At 40.5% G+C, this 21,131-nt stretch overlaps 1 protein-coding gene across 1 annotated transcript in view; it reads right to left on the bottom strand.

Moving 5' to 3' along the window:
- The window catches only part of SEMA3D (semaphorin 3D), a 274,174-nt gene that overhangs the window by 68,684 nt on the left and 184,359 nt on the right, over nt 1–21,131 (bottom strand). The window contains exon 9 of the mRNA XM_082254711.1: nt 1,383–1,497. Coding sequence (XP_082110837.1) covers nt 1,383–1,497 — 115 coding nt within the window. The remainder of the gene's footprint in view (nt 1–1,382; nt 1,498–21,131) is intronic.

Genomic DNA, 21,131 nt, shown 5'->3' with positions numbered 1-21,131 from the left:
TGTCATCATTGCTCTCTGCACCACTTCATCCCCCAAAAATGTGTGACTTGAATGTGTTCAATTTCAAGTTGTGCCATGTCACTATTATTATTACATTCCCCAAAAGACCCAGTATATGTCTCTTGCGCTCCCTCATACAGTGTGATGTGTCCATTCAGCACAAATAGGTTTCTTACTCAAATTAGAGTTTTAATTGAACCTAAATGGTAAAAAAAAAAAAAAAAACAGACAGGGGGGAGGTAATACAGCTTAGGCTTCAGTGTAGCGGCATACCCACGGACTTTTCATGTGAAGAATAACCCAGTTAGCTTAAAATAAATTTAAATTGCGTGTGTCTATCTAAATAAATAAATATATATATACATATATATATATATATATATATATATATATATATATATATATATAAATATATATATTTTTTTTTTTTTTTACACATACATAAATACATGTTTTCTTTTTTTAAAGGTGATCACATAATCTGCTTTAAGCTGCATAAGGGATGTGGGCCATAGGCTTAGAAAGCTGGGGCGGAGACTATGGGGGTGTCATCCTGGCCATTTGAGAACAAGTAGACACCAGAAAACTGACCAGACTGAACCGGATGTGCGTCCTGTGTCAATTTAAAAAAATAAATAAAGCAAGATCACCAGGAATTTCACACAAAGGAAGCAATTAAAAGAGAACAGGATGCAATTTACCATTTAACATAAGTGCACAACAGATATTGAAGAATATGAAATGTTGGGGTAGCAAACACATTAAGGTAAACTGAGCGAAATTCTGCAACTTTAGCTCTTGCGATATATTTTCTAAATAGTATTAGCAGCTTTTACCTGTTGGTCTTTAATTTGATTAGGGATGATGCTACTTGTGAAAAATATTGTTGTCTGCAAAAATGCAGTGTTCCAGCATTATGATAGATCTACTGCTTGCTGTTTTGTATGCCAGTATACTTAATTATTACAGACCAAGATATTTAAATAACTGTGAAAAATAAGCAGATGTAATATTTAAAATGTAAAAGTATTTCAAGAACCAGTGTAATGTTATAGCCGCAGACTGCCTTAGCCAGTAAAAAGAGTCAAACGTCAAAGAGTATTTGTGATGTCATCATTATCAAGGGCGGAAATGTTTTGGATATGGAAAGTGTTTTGGATGTGTTATCAGACGTAAACAAATGTTTATCTGTTTCAATATATATTGTCATGGCACTTTACTATCTCAGCCAGGTGATGTTAGGAGACTCTTTCCTGAAGCAATGAGCTGTATGTTCTTGTCAAAATATAGCAATTACAGCTGAAGATCAAACTGATAAAATCTAACATGTTTTATGTACATCTCCAAAAGATGAGTGATGAAGGAGATTACAAACAACTTACGCAATTCATCAAAGTATGTGTCCCCTCCATCTGGTCCTGGAATCGAACACACCAAACGTGCTTTTAGAAATGTGGTCCATTTATTTATTAAGCTGCGCTGCCCTCCAATATCATTCTAGAAGAGATGTAACATTTTAGTATAGTGGGAAATCTTATCCTTTTGATAAGAGCACAGAAACATGAATACATTAATAGTTGTTGATGCATGTTGGAGTTACAAGCAAGGGTTCTTATGCTTAATTTTATTAACTTTAATTGTCATCATTTGCTGCATCATTTTAAATAACTATACAGTTAAGACAAAAATAGCTGCTGCAAGGAACAGTTTTACAGATGCTATGTAAAAAGCAACTCCATAACTGGTAATTCTAGAAATATTTAAAAGCCCAAAAAAATAGCTGGTTTCTCTTTTATGAATACTTGAACACACAATTAAACATGTAGATATTTTGCAACCAATTTTTTTTATTGATAAAGAAAGTGGACACATTGATAGGAACCTATTAAGACTGGAGCGGACAGAATTTGGAACAGCTATGCATAGTAACCAATCACATTCCAGCTTCAGCTTGTTCAGATAAGCTTTGAAAATAAAAGCTAGAAGGTGATTGGTTACCATGCACAGCAGCCCCAGATGCTGGCTGCTCCAGTCTTAGTAAATACCCATCAGTTTTTTTTTTAATTAGTTAAAATAGGAAAAAACTTGGCTGGCATGGAAAGGGGGTCAGTCATTGTGCAGCATTCCCCTTCCTTAACAATCCCAGCTACATTCCCACAACATTTGGAGGGTATTTTGCAAGGGGGATGCTAAAAAAAAGCTTATTTGTTTGTTGGTCACAGGAGTGCAGTTCATTCTGCACTCCTGTGACTCGTGTTCAGCAGACAGCGGGCTAAACTCCGCTGTCTGCCGACATCACAGAGGCGGTCCAGGCCTTTGCAAGATTGTGACAAAGGAGTCTGGATCTGCCCACATGCCTGTACTGGCACTTGGCTTAGCCTTTCAGCAAGCCGCTGAGTACCTTAGCTGGCCACTACCGCCACCACAGTCAGCAGCTCTTTGCTTGGGGAGCTGTGAGAATTGAGCGATCTGCTATGTTAGATTGCTCAGGTTCTCATTGTTAGAGGCACCGGGGGATAGATGCAGCATCGGATCAATGCTGCATCCACGTAGGTAAGTATAATCCTTAAACAAAAAAACAGGTCGTACTTTTTTTTTTTTAAATAATAGATAAAAACACCTGCAGAATAAAGTAGTTCTATATGTTAAAAAAGAAATATACTGTAAATAAAGAATGTGCCCTGAAGTAGATTCCACATCAATCTCGTCATCCAGTGATGTAGATCCTACATTAATCACAATGAGAGTTCCTGGTCCTTTTGGGCCCCAGTATGCACAGTCCAATTGCCCTCAGCTACCCCTAGGAGGTTGATGTGCATCTTTTTTTTTAGGAGCCCACTGTTCTGGTCAGGTGCCATTTCTGCCTACCCTTTCAGTGCCATAGTAATAGAACTCTGCCGACAACCTGCCAAAACAAAGATGCTGCCCCACTGCCACTCTTCTTGTAAACAGCTTCTCAGTGCTGTAGAAATGTAAACAAAGGGGCCAGGGATACTGGGTGATGTCATTGTCCAAATATAGTCACAACAATAATTGGTCAATGACATAATTCAGGATAACCGCTGCAGATGTTTTAAATCCAGCAATGCTGGGGGCTGCCATTTGTGACAGAACTAGCAGTGGGGCAGCATAACTGTGTAAGCAAGTCGGTGGGCATTGCTCAAATCTGATCTCTCAAATTCTTTGCCAAACTGCAAACAGGCTGGATTCCTCATCTAATGTTTAACTCAGCTCAGTCCTAAAAAAAGTTCATCTTGCACTGAACTGATGATAGCAAAGTGAATTATGATTGGTTTCTGTGGGTTAGTGAACAAAAGAATTAGCAGTTAAGACTAAGGACTTCATTGAATAAGGCAGGTAGCTACTTTTTTTATAAATTTTTGTCATCAGAATATAGATGTGAGACCTAATTGATCCTATGTTGGAAATAGGTAACCCCAAAATGCATCAGTTTATTATTTTATTACATAATGATCCACATACAGTATTTCTAGAAAATGTAAATATGCACAAATTTAACAGTGTACTCTCTTTTCTTAAATTATAAAGCTGTGACATTTGTAAATACCGCTGATTTTCCCTTTTTCTTGGTTAATCGTTTATTTGTTCTAATCATTCAAAATAATTGATGATACAAATCCTTTATAAAACATTTTCTTGTGTCTTGTCATTTTATTTGTGGCTAAATAGTGTGCAAATACTTCAAACCCTTTCTAGGCTTCTAAGAATTGTGCACCTGAGAATTCCTCATACCAAATGCAGCACTTTAAAACACCTAAGGCAATGTCAGTTGTACAAGCTTATACAAGAAACCTGTCCTTTTCGTTAGCGCTAAACACACACCTACATGTACTGGACTGTAATTCTTTGTTCTGTCAGCAATGGGAGTACTGCAATGTGACAGATTTATTAAACTCCCGTAATGGGACAGATTTATTCAAACTAAAAAAGAGAAAGGCATGTGTATTGTTAGCAGTCAACTGTGACCTACACAACAATTTCTTTCTTATTTTTATACATTTTACCAATAATAAACAACTTACAAGTGTTATATGGGAACAGAGACAGAGGAGCGGGTGAATGCTATTCCGTATAGACACATGTTGTAGAGCTTCACCAGTTCACAAATTGAGGTACAAGCACATCAAGCTGAAACTGAGACTCATGCTTCACCAATAAGGTCTGGATGGCCCACTCTTCCCCTTTTCCCCAGCTGGCACCCAAATAAAGACTGAACCGTGACTTTATGGGGGGGGGGGGGATTGGGCATGTATTAAACAATTCAAAATTGAAGAACACTACCCTACTGCAGATTGTGACAACTTGTCTGTTGCCCTATGATGACTGAGGTCATGCTCAGTTAAGCCCTCTCAAACTCCCCTAAAGCTCAGTTCCAGAGTACCTAGAGCATATTCCTGGCCTGCTTTGGCTCAATCCTGCAGCTAATCCCACTTGCCCTCAGATGGGTAGGTTAAAACATAACTTCTTTTTAGAACACCCACTGTGTCGGCCATACACCATCTCTGACTCCCCTTTCACTGCAACAGAACTCTACTTCTATTATGCTACACAGCCAGAGCCCTGAAATGTTCCCAAATCCACCTTGCATGTTGCTCCGATTTGCCACTATAAATAAATTGGGCTCCATGCCTAATGTCCCCTTTAGTCGACCCCCTACTTTATTTAACTCCGTGTAACCTATAGCAAGACCACCATCTGTCCAGCTCATCCTGTAGTCCATTGTGGAAATTGTCAAGTCCCTCATCAGAAAGGTGCACACCATCACCTATGTAAGGCACACCACACCCTGGGACATAATGATCTTTGCCATATGTTTTAATGTATTTTGAAAAATACATTTTCTATCATACATGGCTTAAAATTCAGTACCACTCAGGCCAGAGTACCTATTTTTTATAGCTATATACATTACAGCAAGTTCTTTATTTAGCAGTGCAAAACTCAGAAAATATTGCTCTTTCCTTACCCCTGATAGCTGATTTCTATAAATATTTTATAGCAGAAAGCACAATATTATCATCAATGTTTATTGATTTTACTCATTCCAGACAGATGGACAGAGAGGAAAAACCTTGGCAGTTAAATATAATAAGTAATAAGTAATTTATTAGTATTTGAATGACAGTATGAAAGTGACCATAAATTCAAACATCTGTGATGCAAACATGTTCTACAGTATATAAATTATCTGCATGATCACAATTTTTTGGAAAGCACGCACCTTTAGGAATGTGAAGCCTCTCAATCTGAATCACTATAGGCAAACATATTTTATACAGTATATAAACATACACTGTTCACCATGCATACCATTGCAATCACTCCATCAAAAGACTGTTCTGGCTATAGTTCAAATACATTTTACTTGAATGTGTTCCTCATTGAAATAGAAAAAGCAACAGTCAAAAAAGTCTCCTTAGTATTTATTTTGGTTACCAACGCTACAATTGTATATGTTCTTTCTCTATTTTGCTTTTTGACATCTCCCCCCCTCCCCGATTTTAGTTTAATGCATTTTAAATATGCATATTAGGCATGGTGTGAGCACCACTGCCACCTTCCCTCAGAAGAAATGTAATTAGATGTGTAAAAGATGTTACCTTCACTTTCCCTGCTACCTTCCTTTGGTCCTGAGACCCTAAAGTAAACGTATCATGACAGAAGTACTGAAACTGTCATTGGTGACTTTCTCCTGAAATGCTAGGTGCCTAGCTGTCTGATTTCAGTCTTTTTAAGTGACAGGCTCATAACAATTGGGTGTCAGAAAAGCATCAAAATTCCTTATACTTGTTACAGGTCATCTAGTCAAAAGGCACTGGAGCCATAGAACCATCATAACAACTATGTAACTAACATTTTTATTTATTTAATTATTTATTTATTTTATTTTGTTCAATACATTTTTTAATAAATATTAACAGAAGAAAAGAGAATAAATTATGTTATAAATTATTATGTGAGTACCATGACATCAGCAAAAATTAACCAGTAATAAAATAAAAATGATTAACTAACATTTTGAAAAAAAGGTCAGCAATAGCAGCCTCTATTAGTCTCCCATGGCAGCTAGCATCGAAAAGGGATGGCAGCATGTAATATGCTAGAATTTATTATCTATATTTTAGGGTTTTTTTTTTTTAAAGGCTATATCTACTGAAGATAAAGCATTAAGCACTTCTGGACCGGAAGATTTTCCCCCTTAATGACCAGGCCATATTTTGCGATTCGGCACTGTTTTCGTTTAATTGACAATTGCGCGGTCGTGCGACGCTGTATCCAAAAAAAATTGATGTCCTTTTTTTCCCATAAATAGATATTTCTTTTGGTGGTATTTTATCACCCGTTCAATTTTATTTTTTGCGCAATAAACAAAAAAAGAGCGACAATTCTGAAAATAAATAAATAAATACAATTTCACATTCTGCTATATACCATTCCCAAAAATAAAAATGTAAAAATCAAAATATTTTTTAACATTTTAGGCCAATTTGTTTTCTGCTACATATTTTTGGTAAAAAAAATTGCAAAAAGTGCATTTTTATTGGTTTGCGCAAAAATTATCGCGTCTACTAACTATGGGAAAGATTTATTTCATTATTATTCTTTTTGTTTTGTTTTTTACTAGTAATGGTGGTGATATGCGATTTTTTGCGTGACTGTGACATTGCAGTGGACAGATTGGACCCCTGACTGACATTTTTGACACCTTTGGGGGAACCAGTGACATCACTACAGTACAAAAGTGAAAATATATCAGCGCATACACCTCTACTAAAGACAAAAAGCAGCTGACACTCAAAGTTAATCTAAATAACCAGAAAAACAATGATAGGAAATTAGTGCAGCGCTAAAACTAAAATGAATCAATTGAATAGGAAATATAGTCCATGCAAAGGAGGAAGGGCCCCGTGTGGATAAAGATTCACTCAGAGCAAATGCTGTGGTCTTGAAACTACAAATCCACCACCAGGTAGAATGGCCTCTCACCTCAAAGCACTGACCACAAAGGGTCAAATCACCAGGACAGATTCCACTTGCAACTGAACACTGACGATAACACCTTTGGCAGAATGGATGGATGGGATGATCCCAGTTGCTCCAAATACCTCCAGGGGTTATCGATTAGACAATCCAAAAGCTTGCTCTCTTAGTGGTGTGACTCAAAGAAAGGCAAGGGATCGCACATAGTGAAGTATGTCTAACACATTTATTGATTAAAACATAAGAAAGCCTCTTACTTAATAACAGCATACAGCAGGCACATCACATCCTCTCTTGCTGAACAGTCATACACTTCTTCGAGCGACTCTGTGAGACAGCGGGTGATTTCACGGCTCCTCCCTTCCGCACGCGTGACGTCCCATAAGGGAAGGGACTTCCTCAGCGGCTTGTGTAGGAGCCTGTCATCCCCGCAATATATAGAGCCAATGAGCTGCAACTCGTCCATAAGATTACAAGGCAGCCAGGTATTCACTTCTTCCGTCCCGCCCCAGTGTGTGTTTTTTCACTGTCACACTAACACACCCATCTGAAGCCGGGAACGAGCATACCAGCACTCCCATTGTCCATTCTTTATACTCTTTATATCCATTAATTATGGCAGTTTATTTGAGGATGGGTAATGTTGTTGTAGGAAGGCTGCTACGTTCTGGCTGTGTCAACAGGGGGTTAACCAGGGCAGTGCTGGCTGAGGAAGTCCCTTCCCTTATGGGACGTCACGCGTGCGGAAGGGAGGAGCCGTGAAATCACCCGCTGTCTCACAGAGTCGCTCGAGGAAGTGTATGACTGTTCAGCAAGAGAGGATGTGATGTGCCTGCTTTATGCTGTTATTAAGTAAGAGGCTTTCTTATGTTTTAATCAATAAATGTGTTAGACATACTTCACTATGTGCGATCCCTTGCCTTTCTTTGAGTCACACCACTAAGAGAGCAAGCTTTTGGATTGTCTAATCGATAACCCCTGGAGGTATTTGGAGCAACTGGGATCATCCCATCCATCCATTCTGCCAAAGGTGTTATCGTCAGTGTTCAGTTGCAAGTGGAATCTGTCCTGGTGATTTGACCCTTTGTGGTCAGTGCTTTGAGGTGAGAGGCCATTCTACCTGGTGGTGGATTTGTAGTTTCAAGACCACAGCATTTGCTCTGAGTGCATCTTTATCCACACGGGGCCCTTCCTCCTTTGCATGAACTATATTTCCTATTCAATTGATTCATTTTAGTTTTAGCGCTGCACTAATTTCCTATCACATCACTACAGTAATCAGTGCTAAAAATATGCACTGTTACTGTAATAATGACACTGGCAGGGAAGGGGTTAACACAGTAAGTGATCAAGGGGTTAAATGTGTACTTAGGGGTGTGTTTCTAACTGTATGGGGGCATGGCTTGTGGAATGATCACAGAGACCTATGTTCCTATATAGAAAGATCACAGGCACTTTGTGATCATTGCAGAGAGAAGAACGGTTAGCTGTGTTTACAACAGCTGACCGTTCTTCTTTCTCAACGAGGAATGGTGTCAGACGGCAATCGGAGCCATCTGCCCCATGTATCGGAGTCCCCGCTGATGAGTGGGGGGGGAGCGCACCTAGCTGCAGGAGCGTGAATGAAGTATACCTACGTCGGTTGGCGCAGGAGAGCCTCCCTGCCGCAGTATAACTGCGGCGGGCGATCCAGAAGCGGTTAAAAATACTGTAAACAAGTAGAAAGAAGCATACTCTGTTTTACTGAAACATTGAATCTTACTTTTTCACCGGTGAAAGCCTTGATTTTTGGTAGAGCCGGAAATATGGAAAATGTTCCAGAGAGGAACTGCACATCACTTTCAAATTGAGATGTCAAAGACAACTACATTTCTAACATGTCATTGCAGGATTGTAGTGACATCAGTGAGTGGACCTGTGGGTGAACAGCAACAGTGTTGTCACATCCAGGGGAGGTATTTGCATTGCTGCCAACGAATGACTGTGAGCAGGGCACGGTCAGGTGCTCTGCTGACTGGACCCCCCACTGAACGTAACATGATGTAATTAGTGTTGAATTAACAGAACTACAAAGAGGAGAAATCCCAACTGGTACTGGCTTTATTGGGGGAGAATAGTGGCATCTGGCTGTGCACTGAACACGTTAGACAACTGGCATGTTTTTAGGATAGCTGCCAAAGCTGTATAATGTAAAAGAAACTTACAGGGCAAAGGCACACATCTGGCTTTCAGTTTATAGTGTTTGTTTCCTGCCTGGAGCTTAGTTTTAAAGAAAAAAAAAACATAAGATTTCTCACAATCCAGAATTATATCAACCTATAATGAGAAAGTTTTCTGATGCCTAAAGGGCATACTGGTTCAAGCTCATATAGACATCAGCACTGTGGCATTGCTTTTAAAACGGTTCTCAAAAATACCCCTACCCCCAAAAAGCAGTGCCTATTCCTCAGGAATCCAGGGCATTGTGTTAAAGTGGGATAGAGGTTTATTTACCTTACTTGCACTTCACTTTAGGTTTAACCTAGCCCGCCTGCCTATGAATTCCAATAAAGGAAATCCAGCCCTGAAGAAGGGGAAATATTTTTTTTAAAGGAAATGCAGCCCTGAAGAAGGGGAAATATGTTTTTTTAATATCTTACCCAAGATCTGTACCTATTCCTAAAACTGAACTCTGCCTCATTTCCTAGCTGAAGGATGTCCAGCATATTTTAGCCTTTTTGTCCCCAGCCTGACTGTCCCTTTTGTTCAATGGATTTCATTTCAATTCTCAATCAAGGAGTGTTGCATTTGAGCATTGCCAGAGCTCCATTTTTTCAGGAAGCTATGTACAGCTCTCTGGCCCTTCCCACTAGTCATGAGTAGGGATGATCGAACGGTTCGGGTCGACCATCGGTTCAACTCGAACATTGGGTGTTCGAAATTCGGCCGAATTCTGAACTTTTTGCGGTAAAAGTTCGGAATTCGGCCACCAGAACAGCCCAAAATGCAATGGGAGAGGAACTTGGCTTTAAAAGCCCGTGATTGGCCCAGAAACATCAGTAAAATCCAATTGAGGGGGCAGGAGTCTGCTAGCAATGTGATTGGAGTGACTACAGGGTCCAGAGGCCAATCAGGAGTGAATACGCCCCCCATACGCCCCCAGTATATAACATAGCCCCGCCAAACCTTTAGCACTGTAATACAGGGGCTGTGGAAGAGAGTGGAAGCATTTGTGTTTCTCCTGCTGCTTGTAAAGCTCCAGTGTCATTTTGCAATTATTAGTGTGAGGAAAGGGATATGCAGTGTAGTTAGGGTACTATATACCACTATAGTTAGATTCAAAAATCTAGTTTTTGTAGGGATAGTATTAAGTGTCAGGGTGACCGTAGTATAGTTTAGGGTGACCTGACTCTGCCATGTCAGGGTGACCGTAGTGTAGTTTAGGGTGAACTGACTCTGCCATGTCAGGGTGACCGTAGTGTAGTTTAGGGTGAACTGACTCTGCCATGTCAGGGTGACCGTAGTGTAGTTTAGGGTGAACTGAACTCTGCCATGTCAGGGTGACCGTAGTGTATTTTAGTGTGAACTGACTCTGCCATGTCAGGGTGACCGAACTCTGCCATGTCAGGGTGACTGTAGTGTAGTTTAGTGTGAACTGACTCTGCCATGTCAGGGTGACCGAACTCTGCAGATTCTGGGTTAGGGGTATACATACATATGTATATATATATATATATATATATATACACATATATATATATGTATATATATACACACACACACAAACACACACACACACACACATATATATATATATATACCCCTATACAGAAGTAAAAAAAAAAACACCCAAAAAACGCCTGAAAAACGCCTAAAACAAAAACGGCCAGGTGTGAAAGGAGGGTAACACCATCCCTGCGCTACTGAAATTCTAAGAAGAATTATCTGTTTTTTTTCTGGTTCTGGACATGCTACAGAGCTGAAACTTCACAGGTACACTTTTTAGACCACCCAGACATTAAATCCAAAGAAATCTCATTTTTTTTCAATAATTTTTTCAATAATTGGCTCTCTATCAAAAATGACAATTTTTAATAACTTTTTTTTGCCTGATTATAGTCCCTGGGGCATGACCCAGAACCCTATGCACTTTTTAGGGGCATTTATTGGGTTTTAGGGCTTCAAAATTGTGTTTTTTGATTCCAAAAGTTCGGGTCCCATTGATTTCAATGGGGTCCTGGAATCCGTACCAAACTTTCGGGGAAATTCGGGTGTTCTGGCCAAACCAAACTTTTCAAAAGTTCGATCATCCCTAGTCATGATTAGCCTGCATTGCATAAAGAAGCAAATAGATTCAGTGAAGACATCTCTAGATCTAAAATAAGCTATGCAATGAAAATGTACAGGTTGTATTTAATAATGTCATAAGCATGTTGATGAGGAGGGACCAGGAAAAAAATAATCAAGCTAAACTTTATTGAAAAATGCAGATTACCCTTGCATTCAGCTTAACTTAATCAGTACTGGTCTAATTCCTATGACTGACACAGAAATCTTGGGAGTACCATGCTGTTATTTTTGAATAAACTAAAATGAAGAAATATAGGGCATTGCAAATGCAATAAACTAATACAGTGTATTGCAAATGTAAGGGTTAATGCAGCCATTAGGAGATTAGCTTTTCCATAGCATTCAAAGATGTTAATTTTTAAATATACAGGTCATGTTGTTATGTGCTGCGCAAACCGTGGACGCTATATAAATCCTGTATAATAATAATAATATGGGACACTTTTTGGAAAATCTGACCCATAACAGACTTTCTTGGCCATGTATAGATGCTTTAAGACCACTTTAAGCAAACACACAGAGAAAAGGATCAACTGTAAGTATAGCATAAAATAAACACGAAATGGAAAAAGAAGTTTGTTTCCCTTTTAGTTTAGAATTAAATGTTATAAAAGCCTTTTGGATGATTATTATGGGTATTCTGTCCTTGAATCTGCCTTACAGAAAAGGAAGACAAGGCAAATTTAATATAATTTAGACACTACAATGATAAGCCACTATATTGTTTGGATTTCACAAACTATTTATTATTGCTTTAGTTTATCATGTTATACTCCCCAAAGCAGCCAGAAATGTTTTCTAAAATGATCACAGCAATAAATATTACTTTTGGAATTTATTATATGACATGCCTATTCATATTGTGGAGGATTTTGCAAACCTACACCTTGCACAGAAGATAAGTGGAACAAAGAGAACATTGTTGAATTTAGATATAAAGATGCAGCTTTCTGCAAGAAGCAGAACTCTGATATGGGAAAGAATATGCTCTTTAGGCACAGGGAGACAAGGAGACTGGGTTGTCATTAATTACCTATTCATTTAAAAAAAAATGTGCACAATTCAAAGCTGAACTCTGAGAAAAAAAGTATATATATATATATATATATATATACACACAGTATTTCACAAAAGTGATTACACCCCTCACATTTTTGTAAATATTTTAGTATACCTTTTCATGTGACAACACTGAAGAAATGAGACTTTGCTACAATGTAAAGTAGTAAATGTACAGCTTGTAAAACAGTGCAAATTTGCTGTCCCCTCAAAATAACTCAACACACAGCCATTAATGTCTTAACGGCTGGCAACAATAGTGAGTACACCCCTAAGGGAAAATGTCCAAAATGGGCCCAAAGTGTCAATATTTTGTGTGGCCATTATTATTTTCCAGCACTGTCTTAACCCTCTTGGGCATAGAGTTCACCAAAGCTTCACAGGTTGCCACTGGAGTCCTCTTCCACTCCTCCATGACAACATCACAGAGCTGGTGGATGTTAGAGACCTTGCATTCCTCCACCTTCCATTTGAGGATGCCCCACAGATGCTCAATAGGGTTTAGGTCTGGAGACATGCTAGGCCAGTCCATCACCTGTACCCTCAGCTTTTTTTTTTAGCATGGCAGTGGTCATCTTGGAGGTGTGTTTGGGGTCGTTATCATGTTGGAATACTGCCCTGCGGCGCAGTTTCCAAAGGGAGGGGATCATCCTCTGCTTCAATATGTCACAGTATATGTTGGCATTAATGGTTCCCTCAATTACCTGTAGCTCCCCAGTGCCGCCAGCACTCACACAGGCCCAGACCATGACACTCCCACCGTGCTTGACTGTAGGCAAGACAGACTTGTCTTTGTACTCCTCACCTGGTTGCCACCACACATGCTTGACACCATCTGAACCAAATAAGTTTATCTTGGTCTCATCAAACCACAGGACATGGTTCCAGTAATACATGTCCTTAGTTTTTTTGTCCAAGCTGTTTGCGGGCTTTCTTGTGCATCATCTTTATAGAAGAGGCTTTCTTCTCGGACGACAGCCATGCAGACCAATTTGATGAAGTTTGCAGCATATGGTTTGAGCACTGACAGGCTGTCCCCCCACCCCTTCAACCTCTGCAGCAATGCTGGCAGCACTCAAACGTCTACGTCCAAAAGACAACCTCTGGATATAATGCTGAGCATGTGCACTCAACTTCTTTGGTGGACCATGGCGAGGCCTGTTCTGAGTGGAACCTGTCCTGTTAAACCACTGTATGGTCTTGGCCACCGTGCTGCAGCTAAGTTTAAGGGTCTTAATCCAAAACCCCAAAACAAGTAAAAAAAGTGTATAACCCTAAAGAGATAACAGACACATTTAGTGACTTCTATGAATCACTATACAGCTTAAAAGAGGATCCTGGACCACTTCCGGTTCAGGCGCCGAATGCTGTAGGCGCATCTCCCCTCGGCTCCCGCGGCAGGACTGTTAATCTGCTTACAAATTCAGACGATCGTCACCTCAGGACCAGCGGCAAGCTCCCATACCTCCAGGGACCTGATCTGCCTGCCTCGAGCCTGTCCATGGATAAATTCCTGGAAAAAGGCGCCCCCGCGCTCCGCCAGGCCAGCCACAAATTGAGGCCGCGGTCTCGGCACTCCCGCCTGGAGAGGCGGACGCCTCCATCATGGACACTGCAGCTCCTCCGGCCCTCACAGTGCCATCCCTTGGTGACCCACAATCAGACCGCATAGCACACGCAGTAGTGGCGCTGCTGACCCCCACAATCACTGCAGCAGTGCAGACTGCTGTTGCTGCCGGTATGCAGGACCTCAAAAAACAACTGGGTGAAAATTCCCATAGGCTGCAGGAGGTGGAATCCCGGGTGGCCAGTATTGAAGAAGAGATATACTAGTCTCAAAGTTTTGAACAGTCCCAGGATAAGAAAAAACAATTTATTTTGCAAAAACTGGAGGATTTCGAAAATAGAGCTCGCAGGAGCAACCTCAGATTTATTGGGGTGCCAGAATCTATGCCGCCCTCTGCTATCCCTGAACTATGCGCCAAGAAAATCCCTAAGGCCCTGGGCCTCCAAGGAGTCTGCGTGGTTGAACGAGCCCACCGCATGGGGATTCACACCGCTGAGCGTTCCACCCCGCGACCGATTATAGCTAAGTATCTGTACTACGCCAACAAATCGGTGATTCTCCAAAGATTCAGACAAACTAAATCTTTCCAGATTGATAGAATAAAAATCTTGATCTTTGCTGACTATTCGGTTGAAGTGGCTAAAAAGAGAAAGGCTTTCCAGACAGTATGCTCCAAACTGCATCAAGCACAGATCAAGTTCACATTGGCATACCCTGCTATACTTCGACTACGTTCACCTTCTGGTGATCAGTTGTCTTTTCAAGATCCATCGGAAGCGGAATCTTTCATACGCTCCCTCCATGTTGACGGAATTGGCCCCTTGGCTACCAAACCATCTTCAGTCCCGCGCCCTCTGGTTCAAAGGAGCCCTCGCAAGGAGTCACCTAAGCGGCAAAAATACTCTGACGTGGTCAGTGGACTTCGCTTTAATCCTCATCGCTGACCTTTCTCCACCATTGGACGATGACTCTCCTTTTATTGTGGTGCCGTCATGATGCACAAGGTACTACTCCTTTCCTCCTTGGTTACTTCTGAAGCACCCTGGCTCACCCACGAGGTGCCCGCCTTGGTGGGTGCTTTTACCGCACTGTTGCGGCACACAACTTTTTTTATTTTTCTCAGTTGGTGCTTGTAATACATACTGGTTTTTGGCCTTTTTTCTGTATGTGCTATGCTGACACTGTGGAGGACTAGGGCGTCCTTATCAGGGGCCTACCGGCTATCACATCTGCCATTTGTTGTGGTGACTTAGGCAACCTATTGCCTAGGCCTGCTGAGTCTGTGCCAAGGGCTGCGCCGCCTCCCACAGTTATAGCATGCGGGAAAAAGTGATGCCCGTGATGTTTCTTTGTTCTTTTTGCTGGTTTTATTTTCTTCTGTTAAAGGTTATTGCTCCCTCCTCTCTCCCTCTGGCTCCATGGTTGGAACACGCTCTAATATGGTCTAATATGGTCCCACAGCACGTTTGGGACTCCCCCTCTCTATTTCTAAATACCTGCCTATAAAAGGAAATCCTGCCTTTCTCCCGGGATTGCAATCTCAGTTCTTTGATAGTTGGCAGCAAAAGGGACTAACATATTTTTTGGATCTCTGTGACCCCATCTCTGGTCAACCTCGACAAATGCGGGAAATCCTGGACGTCTATAAACTTCCAGGTTCCCATGTTTTCTCTATAATGCAATGCCACAGCTTTCTTCGGGATTCGTGACAGCACCCAATTCAGAGATTCTCCGACCCTTTACTGGATCCTCTACTGGCTGCAGGGAAATACAGCATATCAGCAATCTACAAACTGTTTCAACGGCTCGTCTCTTTCCGTCAGGCCAGCACCTCTACAGCTCACTGGGCTAGAGACTTCCCGACAGAGGACATTGTGACCAAGATTTTCCTGGGATACAATAGCGTTCTTCGTTTGACTCCCAATGAGACTTGGAGAGAAACGCAATTGAAGATTCTCCACAGGGCCTATATTCCTTTTACCTTCAACAAAGACAGCTCCGATGTCAGTAAATGTCCCCTTTGCAAAGCACACAGGCCCAACCTGCACCACAGGTTTTGGTCATGTACCTTTATATCCAAATTCTGGGACCATGTGCTCTCACTAATTAAACAAGTTAGGGCTCTTTCACACGGCCGCTCCGTGTGAGAGCTCCGCTGCGGTCCTTTTTTTTTTTTTTTTTCACAGGGGGGATGACATTTCTGTCATCCGCTCCGTAGGTCCGCATATCATCCCATCCATTTGCGGATGATATGCGGACCTAATGAAAGTCTATGGGGATTGCGGATGTCAGCGGATGACACCGCTGACATCCGATTTTCCTTCCTTTCCGTTTTTTGAACGGAGGAAAAATAGGGTTCTGTTACGTTCGAAAAAACGGAACAGAACTGAAAGGAAGGAAATCAGATGTCAGCGGATGGTATTCCACTGACATCCACAATGCCATAGACTTACATTATGTCCGCAAATCATCCGCAAAAAAATAGGATGATTTGCGGACATACGGAAAGCCCGTGTGAAAGAGCCCTTACTCTTCTTCATCTACCAAAGGATCCTCTCCTACTCATCTTTGGATATTGGGACAAACAGCTTCAAGTCTGGACTAGTCGCCCGGAACCGCATCCTCGCACATGGATTCTAACCTGTTTGCTGATAGCACGCAGAGTCATACTAGCCAACTGGATTTCTCCGTTGGGTGCATCTATCTCCCAGGTGCAACGTGAACTTCAAAACCTTTTAACCAAAGACCGCATCAACATGGACTTCAACCTCAAATCCTCTTCTGACCACTTCTCCGATAAATGGCAGGATTTTCTAAATTCGCTACCCCGGGGTGCAAAACCAACCCTGGCTGATAGTTCATTCTCTTATTTGCTCCCGGGTTAGGGCATATTTGCTGTGGACATGGACCTACCCCCCCCCCCTCTTCACCTTTGTTTCTATGTTTATTCCTCTACTTTGCAATCTTTGTTTTGGTTGACAGCACAGGTTTCTAGCTTTGATCCATGCAAATAGGGTTCTAGTATGTTTGCCTTGATTAACTGTTGGTATCTTGCACATATCGTGCAAATTCACAGCTCTGAATGTTGATCAGCTGTTACCTATCAAAAGTGAAAAAGTGTTGTTCAATGTTGTTTCTGGCATTCTCCTGTATCGCTCATTGGTTTGAATAAAGTTTAAAAAAAAAAAAAAAAAGAGGATCCTAAACCCCCCCAACCATCGGAAGAACTCATATATAAATTTTTGAGTTCAGTTTCTTTACCCACAATATCACTACCAGATCTCTCAGTTTTAACCTCGCCTATCACAATTTTAGAAATAGAAAAATTGGTCAAGAGTTTGCCTCACAATAAATCCCCAGGACCTAACAGTTACTTTTCAGAGTACTATCAGATCTTCAGCTCCATTCGAACACCCTACCTAACACAGGTCTTTAATGCCGCTATGTCTAAAGCTTCTTTTCCACCTGAAATGTTGGTAGCCACAATAATTACCATACCTAAACCAGGAAAGGAACCAAACATTCCTCAGAATTTTAGACCATTTTCCTTGCTAAATGTTGATGTAAAAATATATGTAAAGTTATTCGCAAATAGATTAGCAACAATTCTACCTAATTTGATAAAACAGGATCAAGCTGGATTTGTTTCAGGCAATCAAGCACCTGACGCCACTAGAAGGATGGTGAACCTTCTGTATATGGTGGGAGTAACCAAAGAGCCTTCTCTGCTGCTCACGTTAGATGCAGAGTAGGCCTTTAAATGTTGGGGATACCTCTCCAAAGTATTGGACAAGTTTGGCCTGCAGGGCCCCATTCAAACAGCTATTTTGGCTCTGTACTCTTCTCCCTCAGCACATAAATTTTCAGAAGGCATGTTTTCAAAAAAATTTAAAATAACAAATGGGCAAGACAGGGTTGCCCTTTGTCTCCACTGATCTTCGCCCTCATAATATAACCCCTGGCCGAAAAAATTATGACACACCCCAACATAAAGGGTTACCAATTAAAAGATACACAACATACAATTACACTTTTTGCAGATGATGTCATACTGACGTTAACTAACCCGGCCATCTCTGTGCCTGAGGCTCATGAAGTCCTACATCTGTTTAGTAAAGTTGCCTATTACAAAGTCATGGACACTAAGTCCAGTAAGAGGGGCATAGCAATCGAGCCTAACCTACAAAAAACTTTGCAAACTACTCTGCCATACCCTTGGACCAAGGACCCACTACAATACTTTGGTATCCAACTGACATCATCTTGTTATGAATTATATAAGGCAAATTATGTTCCTCTCATTCCAAACATACAATAGATATCTAAAATCAAAAAATTGTATCTGTCTTGGTCTGGCTTCCTAGCAGCCTATAAAATGTTGTTACTTCCAAAAATGCTTTATTACTTTAGAGCCTTACCAATACAGATTCCTTTATCTTTTTTCATTACCATGCAGAAACAACTTTTTTATTTCCTCTGGAAAGATTACTATAAGGCATGGGTTTTTTCGACCAAATCAAACACTGATTCACTGGTTCGAATCTTAACCACTTTACCACCGGAGGATTTTGCTGTCTTCCTTCCAGGCCACTTTTTGCGATTCGGCGCTGTGCGACTTTAACTGACAATTGCGCGGTCGTGCGACGCCGTACCCAAACAAAATTTACGTCCTTTTTTTCCCACAAACAGAGCTTTCTTTTGGTGGTATTTGATCACCTGTGCGATTTTTACTTTTTGCGCTATAAACAAAAAAAGAGCGTTTATTTTGAAAAAATAACAATATTTTTCACATTTTTTTATATGAAATTCCCCCCAAAAAAAATGTAAAAATCAAATTTTTTTAAAATTTTTGGCCAATTTGTTTTCTGCTACCTGTGTTTAGTAAAAAAAATCGCAATAAGCGTATTTTGATTGGTTTGCGCAAAAGTTATTGCGTTTACTAACTAAGGGAAAGATTTCTGTCATTTTTGGTGTTTTTTTTTTTAACGCGTAATGGCGGCGATCTGCGATTTTTTTTGCGGGACTGCGACATTGCGGCGGACAGATCGGACCCTTGACTGACATTTTTGACACTTTTGGGGGTACCAGTGACATTACTACAGTAATCAGTGCTATATATATGCACTGTTACTGTAAAAATGACACTGGCAGGGAAGGGGTTAATTTTATTGGAGAGGGAGGGGTTAATGTATGCCTGGTGCTTACTGACGTGTGGGGGGGGAGGTGACTGTGTGACAGAAGGACAGATCGGATGTCCAGCTATGCTGAACACTCCGATCTGTCAGTCCCTGTCACTATGGAGATCCGCCCGCTGTGTGTAAAGACTCGATCCCTGACGATCGGGGCAGAGCAGCGGCAATCGCCGCTGCTCCTCCGCTGGCCCGACTCCCGCTGTGAATGAACACAGCGGGAGCGAGCCTCCGGCGGCGCGCGAGCGCCGCCCACAAGGGGCGGAGTCCAGCGACGTAGGTCTACGTCGCTGGACGGGATCGCGGCACTTTGCCGCAGTAGCCTCAATGTAAGCGGGGCTAAAGTGGTTAAACATTGGAGTAAGTTAGAACATGCTTGGCTATATCCCAAATTTCCTTACTCACTTCTTATGGCCAGTGGATTAACTCATTTTGAGAAACCCACTGATCATCCAACCATTCTGGCATCTATTCAGGCGTGGGATTACCTAAGACAGAAAGAAGTCCCTAATCAGTCAAGCCTTGATACACCCATCCCTTTGGAATACCTTCAATAGGGGATTCCAAACCTTTCCTTAAGTTCTTGGAAAAGTAAGGGCATCCAAAATGTATCAGTTATATACATAAAAGGTAAAATAGTGCCTTTCACAGAGTTAAATAAGAAATTACATTGACAAACAAATTCCTCACTTACGCCCAAATTAAGTCTTTGTGTCAACATATACCAAGCCCTCATATTAGCATAAATATCAAGAAGTGGGAATTATGGCATTCTGGCGACCTAAACATAAACGGGATCAACTTTTTCTACAATACCATTCAGTCCAAGTTGATATTTAGCAAATCCATCCCCTTTCACAAATGGGAGCAAAAATTGGGGAAACATTTTTCTGATAAACAATGGGTTATTGCAATCAGGTGTATTTACCAATATTTGCAGTGTACTAATTATTGGGAACTGGCGCAAAAATTACACTTACAATGGCACTATACCCCATATATCTTGGTCAAATTCACTAAATCTAGCTCTAACCTATGCTGGAGAGATTTCGGAAGGGTTGGTACCTTATCTCATGTGAAGTGGTCTTGCCCTCACCTTCGTAGCTTTTGGTATGAGATATTTAAGTTAATAACATCTGTCACCGATGTATTTACTAAACCAAATATTGAACAGGCCATACTCAGTATAAAAATGTCCCTCCTCCCTATACCAGCACGCCCAATTGCAATGCACATAATCTTTGCAGCACACATGGCATTAAGGCACAAGTGGAAAACTAATGAAATACCCAATGTTAGAGACAATTTGTTTTTTCAGGAGTTCGACAGGTTAATACAATTGCAGAATATGAAAAAAATATGAGCATATAGAGACAGTATATTTAAAAAATATAACTTAGGTCTTGGTCTAACTGGACCTTAAAATATGGTAAATCTCATGTCTCCTGAATCATTGGCCCTAACACATGTGAGGAAGTTTTTGAAAACTTTGTTATAATGTTGCACCTGTTACTTCTTCTGTAATATTTACACATACTATCAGAAATTATACACACTGTATGTACGTTGGAACCTATACTTACGTTGAAAATCTTAATAAAACCTATTGTTAAAAAAAATATATATATATATATATATATATATATATATATATATATATATATATATATTTATATATATATATATATATATATATATATATATATATATATATATACACACACACACACAAAGCACACCAAGATCCAAGTAAGAATGCATATGCCTCTTGTATTTAGGCAATTTGTTTTTTCAGGAGTTCAGTTTTATGCTAGTATTAACCCTCCTCTTGTGTTAGGGTCAAAACTGACCCGTTTTCAGGTTTTGAATGTCTATAAGTATCACATAAATTTGTTTATTGCATCAAGATTTTTTTACTTTGTCAGGAACCTCTATTTAAACAATGTAATAGAAAAATAATCCTTTTCACTAAATTATAAAATACT

Source organism: Pelophylax lessonae (genome assembly GCF_965119305.1).
Source record: "Pelophylax lessonae genome assembly, chromosome: 4".
In the NCBI taxonomy this organism is placed as follows: domain Eukaryota; kingdom Metazoa; phylum Chordata; class Amphibia; order Anura; family Ranidae; genus Pelophylax; species Pelophylax lessonae.
Note: the sequence above shows the minus strand (reverse complement) of the source record. Positions and strands in the feature narration are given on the sequence as shown.